The sequence below is a fragment of the Lygodium microphyllum genome, chromosome 19 (assembly GCF_053477565.2).
Source record: "Lygodium microphyllum isolate KBCC chromosome 19, Lygodium_microphyllum_v1.1.10, whole genome shotgun sequence".
Classification (NCBI taxonomy): domain Eukaryota; kingdom Viridiplantae; phylum Streptophyta; class Polypodiopsida; order Schizaeales; family Lygodiaceae; genus Lygodium; species Lygodium microphyllum.
Window position 1 is genome coordinate 62,300,089 of NC_141153.1, and position 6,000 is coordinate 62,306,088.

At 44.6% G+C, this 6,000-nt stretch overlaps 1 protein-coding gene across 2 annotated transcripts in view; it reads right to left on the minus strand.

Annotated features, from left to right (window-relative positions):
- Window positions 1-4,808, minus strand: part of LOC148019940 (protein RER1A-like) — a 28,420-nt gene extending 23,612 nt beyond the window's left edge. Inside the window, exon 1 of one of the 2 annotated variants that reach the window (XM_087700145.1) lies at window positions 4,086-4,808. In XM_087700145.1, the coding sequence (XP_087556271.1) occupies window positions 4,086-4,456 (371 nt within the window). In that variant the 5' untranslated portion in view covers window positions 4,457-4,808. The remainder of the gene's footprint in view (window positions 1-4,085) is intronic. The other variant, XM_087700144.1, reaches the window with a different exon arrangement.
- Window positions 4,809-6,000: the final 1,192 nt, after the last annotated feature.

Genomic DNA, 6,000 nt, shown 5'->3' on the forward strand with positions numbered 1-6,000 from the left:
ACCTTTAAGTTTTTAGATAGATATATATGTCTAAGTACAAGTGCTAAGGGTATGTTCACATTCGAGCACATTTAAAAGACACAAGGCCTTTATTCCCAACTACCTCCCACCTAAAGGCAATGTGCTTTAAGAGGAGAAAAGAATCAGCTAAGTCTAGGTATGTACAAAGTTGAAATACATATATCTATCCAACTCCCATCATCTGTCAGCAATGAGCAAACCGCTCTGCTAAAAGACCCTTCGTGAGAAGGTTTGCAAGGTTATCATCTGTATGCACTTTGACAAGCTCAATGCTTTTGCTGTCAAGTACATCTCTAATGAAGTGGTACTTCACCTATATATGCTTTGTCTTTGCATGAGAGACAGAATTCCGTGCTAGCATGATAGCACTCTGACTATCACAATGGAAAACAGGTAACTCTGTGATGCCAAGCTCTCCCACCAAACGTGAAAGCCATAAAGCCTCCTTGCATGCCTCAATGGCAGCCACATACTCTGCCTCTATAGTAGACAATGCAACACACTTTTGTAGCCTGGAGATCCAAGAGACTGCTCCTCCTGTGAAAGTAAACACATACCCAGAAGTGGACTTCGTGCAGTCCACATGACCAGCATAGTCTGCACCCGTAAAGCCAAAAACAGATGCCTTCTGCTTTCCAAAGCAGATGCACAACTCCTTTGTGCCTTTGAGATATCTCATAATACCTTTCACTGCATCCCAATGCTTCTTGCCAGGGGTTGCCATGTATCTGCTAACCACTCCCACTGCAAAGGCAATGTCAGGACGTGTAGCAACCATAGCATACATCAAACTGCCAACAACTAAAGCATATGGTATCTTGGCCATTTCAACCTTCTCATCATCAAATGTAGGACTGTCCTTTGCACTAAGTTTTACATATGGAGACAATGAAACCCCAATTGTTTTCCCCCCCCTCCATATTAAAACGTTGCAATACTTTGGAGACATACTCTTGCTGAAATAGATAGAGTAAGCCTTTCAATCTATCTCTGAGTATTCGCATGCCAAGAATGTGATTTGCATCACCAAGATCCTTCATGTCAAAGCTACCATGAAGACTTTGCTTCAATGGATCCAAGGCATGAGTATCCCCGCCAGCAATCAGCATGTCATCAACATACAAAACCAAGATAATCAGGCTGCCATCTGCTGCCTTCTTGGTGTACAAGCAAAGATCCACTTGACTTCTATGAAAGCCTTGGAACTGCATGAATGTATCAAACTTATGATATCATTCTCTTGGTGCTTGTTTCAGCCCATACAAACTCCTTTTGAGTTTACATATCATTTTTTCCTTCCCTTGTTCATCAAACCCTTCAGGCTGCTGCATATATATGTCTTCATGCAGATCACCATGTAAAAATGCAGTCTTTACATCCATCCATACGAGCTCCATATCCTCAACTGCAACCAAGCCCAAAATGGTTCTTAATGTAGTCATCTTGACTACAGGAGAGAAAACCTCATCGAAGTCAATTCCATGCTCTTGCTTGTACCCCTTTGCAACCAATCTTGCTTTGTACTTTGGTGAGGAACCAGAAGTGACCATCTTGTAAAACCATTTGCATGGAAGGGTTTTCTGCCCTTTAGGCAACTACACCAAGTCCCAAGTGCCATTTTTTTCAAGAGATTCCGTCTCTGATAGCATGGCTTTATACCATTTCTTGTTACCCTGTCTATCTATTGCTTCCTTGAAGCAAGACGGTTCACCACAGTCTGTCAACATGACATAATCAGCCACATTAATTGCACCAGGAACAAACCTGTCAGGTTGTCTAGTAGCCCTAGACGATCTCCTAACCCAATGGTCATTGTTTGCTGGCTGTTCTTGCAAATTTCCATTTTCAGCATGCTGTCCGGGCATTTCAGCCTGCAAATCAGCATTAACAGCTTGCTGTCCTGGCTGTTCCTGCACATGTAATGGCTCATTTTCATGGGCAATACCTGGCTGATCATTTCCAACATCATTTCTTGCATTTACAGGTTCATTTACAGCAGGTATTTGCTGCTGTACAGTGGGCACATTTTGCTGTCCAAAATGTATTTCTTCCCAAAATATAACCCTACGGACCTCCTCAATCTTTTCGGGCTGTTTGTGCATGCGATCTTTGTTAGTAGAGTATTTGTCAGCTCATGTGTGAGTCTGAGCTTGATCTGGGCTGGGCATTTTTATTAGGTATTTTAGGTATTTTTCTGGTGTGGCATTTTATGCCAGTGGAGCATTTTATGTACCAGTCGGCCAGCATTAATGCTGTCCGACCAGCATTTATTGCTCCCCACTTTTTCAACCTATTTATACTCAGTGGCTCCTCCTCAGTCAGTATCATCACCTTCACCATCTGCAGACTCTGTGGAGAGAGGAGCCAGAGCCAGTGCCAATGCCCACGCAGCTAGTGACCCACTGTTGTATGCGACTGTCTCGTGTTCAGATATATGGATTCCATTTCCCGTGCATACATCTGATTTCTCATCTGTATCGTGTTCTTTTATTTTCTCTTTTTGTCTTGTGTTTCAGCAGTTTATTTCAGCACATATTTATGCTTCCACCGCTGCTCCACTTCTGACATGGTATCAGTTTTCAGGATGTGTGTTTCTGCTGTGTTTTATTGCTGATTTCAGGACTGTTTTGTACCCCTGCTGATCAGGCGACTGCTGTAGCAGCCAGGCGACCTGTTTTAGGGCTGTTTTCAGCCTGCGTTTTTTGCAGTCTTGCCATCGCCTGCTGCCTACGCACCCTCTACTGCCTGCGTTTTTCACCTGCAGCTGCTGGCGACAGTTTTCTACCTGCTTTTCTCCAGTTTACAGCCTGCGTTTTGCTAATTCAGCGTCTCTCGTGGCTGGGTGACTGTTACTTCAGGCCGGTTTTGCTGTTTTTGGCAGTTTTTGACTGATTTTTTTGACTTTCTGCAGCAGATTTTGTCTTCTATTGATCACATTTTGGGTTATATTGCATGTGAACTCTCATTTTCTGCCGTCTGTGCTTGTGTTTTGGCTGTGTTTCCTCTCTACATTCCATCTCTTCTCTACTTCTCTTCTTATCCTCTCCATATGGCTCTTCCGTGCACTTCCATTGATGATAAGTTACATGGACCTGATTATCTCACATGGAGTGCTGTCATGAAAGCTTGGTTTGTGCAGAAGCGGTTATGGTACATCGTCTGTGGAGCTATTGCTCGACCTCTCCGTCCTTTTCCTCTTCCTGAAGACTTTGATGAGGACAACCATGAGGAAGCGGTGCTCACATGGGACTCGGACGATGCCCGTGCTTACTCGGCGTTGCTTCAGTGTATTTCCAAAGCGGTCTTACCGGCGGTTACCTCTTGTAGGACATCTCCTGAAGTATGGCAGAAGTTGCAACAGATGTACGAGGCACCTTCCACCATGCAGGCAGTCACACTTTATGGCCAGCTCCAGCAGATGAAGTTTGAGCCAAAAGATACTATTCAGTCTTTTCTTCTTCGTGTTACGCAGGTACAGGGTGTAACAATCCTCGCTCTCAAAGAGTGCTTGCTATGCTCATAACAACATGCACTACAAGGCTGACCTGTGAGAGTAGGCACTAAAGAACAAGTAGCTAGTTGTTAGCAATGGTTGAAACTCAAGTTTCACAACAAAATCAGGTTGATAGTATGTAATTGGAGAAACTCTTAAAGCACTACTATAAAGGGCCCCAAGCTATCTATCTTAGTAGGAGCATTCTAGCTCCCATGTAGTAAGAGTGTTAATTGTTTTACAACTGATTCGTGATTAAGGTTAAATGTTTTGCTGATTAAGTTAATGATTACTGCCAAGTGAGTTTTCTAAAGGCTCTCTCTCTCTCTCTCTCTCTCTCTCTCTCTCTCTCTCTCTCTCTCTCTCTCTCACACACACAATTTCAAAATATGTTAGAGACCAAGAAACTTACACAGCAAATCAAGTGCTCGTTTGATGAACAGAACTAAATGATAACCTTTAAATTTCTGTGGCACCTGAGCACTTGCCCAAACCCTTGCACTGTTTTACATTTCATGGTGCTCTATAAAAATCAGAAGCCCTGACGAATATCCAGTAAAAGATGACATACCAGAATTTGAACTCTGGAAGCTGGCGGATAAAAGGCTTGAACTCATCACTGTCTTTGGAAGGGAGGGTAGGTCCTTCACTTTCCGGATCAACTTGTGGAGACAGGAAACCAATTAACAGATTAAGAATGTAGATCCCAAGCCCATACGTGACGACATAGAAGCCCTGCAAATAATAAACACGCAAGCAGTAGATGGATGCAGCCACGAAGGATCCAAGCCACCGTGCCAGAGGATTCGGGGCCGACTTATCAAGAAACCGCTGGAACAAGCGAGAAAGCTCGCTCCGCCATCGCAAGAAGGGGCTAGAGCTGCTGCCATCGCCAAGAGCGGCGCCATCTGATACGCCGTTGCTTTGGTAGGTAACGTCCATGGCTTCCTATGAAAGCAGCTGTGAAGGCCTCGGTTGGAGTCTGAGGGCTTCAATTACAGCAAGCCGGGTCGATGTCCTGTCATAGTCAGGAGCAGGCCGCAGGGGGCTAGGGTTTGCACCGATATGAGGCGAGTTTTGCGTTATCAAACTCTGCGTGCGTGCGCGTTTTCGCCCGGAGGGAGCGGCGGGGCGACGAGCCTGCTAACTGAGTTCTTGGATTCCGAGCTTTAGGCTAGCCGTCCAAGCATTGGGGAGACGAAACAGTCAAGACACTCGCACATTTTTATGGAAGGAAGACGTGCGGACTCCCGAGGTTCGTCAAAGCGTAAGCTTGAGATGATGTTACAACCATCCTTTCAAGCTTTTAAGCCTGAGTGGAAGAAGACTAGGGCCCCTTACACACGTGACACCATCCTTTCAAGCTTGAGATGATGTTACAACCATCCTTTCAATCTTTTAAGCCTAAGTGCAAGAAGACTAAGGCGCCTTGCACACCATGGAAGGACAACACACCAGGAAATGTTTTTGACTCCCGAGGTTCGTCAAAGCGTAAGCTTGAGATGATGTTACAACCATCCTTTCAAGCTTTTAAGCCTAAGTGGAAGAAGACTAGGGCCCCTTACACACGTGACACCATCCTTTCAAGCTTGAGATGATGTTACAACCATCCTTTCAATCTTTTAAGCCTAAGTGCAAGAAGACTAAGGCGCCTTGCACACCATGGAAGGACAACACACCAGGAAATGTTTTTGACTCCCGAGGTTCGTCAAAGCGTAAGCTTGAGATGATGTTACAACCATCCTTTCAAGCTTTTAAGCCTAAGTGGAAGAAGACTAGGGCCCCTTACACACGTGACACCATCCTTTCAAGCTTGAGATGATGTTACAACCATCCTTTCAATCTTTTAAGCCTAAGTGCAAGAAGACTAAGGCGCCTTGCACACCATGGAAGGACAACACACCAGGAAATGTTTTTGACTCCCGAGGTTCGTCAAAGCGTAAGCTTGAGATGATGTTACAACCATCCTTTCAAGCTTTTAAGCCCGAGTGGAAGAAGACTAGGGCCCCTTACACACGTGACACCATCCTTTCAAGCTTGAGATGATGTTACAACCATCCTTTCAATCTTTTAAGCCTAAGTGCAAGAAGACTAAGGCGCCTTGCACACCATGGAAGGACAACACACCAGGAAATGAAAAACAGTGTCTTCCCAATGTTTGGGCAAGGAGTTGGATGTAGGTTCTCTTTTTACCCTTTTGAGTTGTTTATACACTCCCTTATCCCAGATATAAGGGGAAAATGGCATTTCTCTCTCCTTGGGCTTCCCTTATTCAATAAGATGAAAGAGACTGTAAGGAAATTGCGGCAACAAGAAACGAGACTAGTTCAGGTGCAGAGTAGGAAGAATAGGTGACCCGCTACAGCATGATAATATTTCTCCTTCACGGTCTATTAAGCCATATTAAAGGAGGAAACGAGATCGGTTCAGGTGCAGAGCAAGAAGAGTGAGTTGACCCATTCTAGCATGATAACATTCCTCCTTTA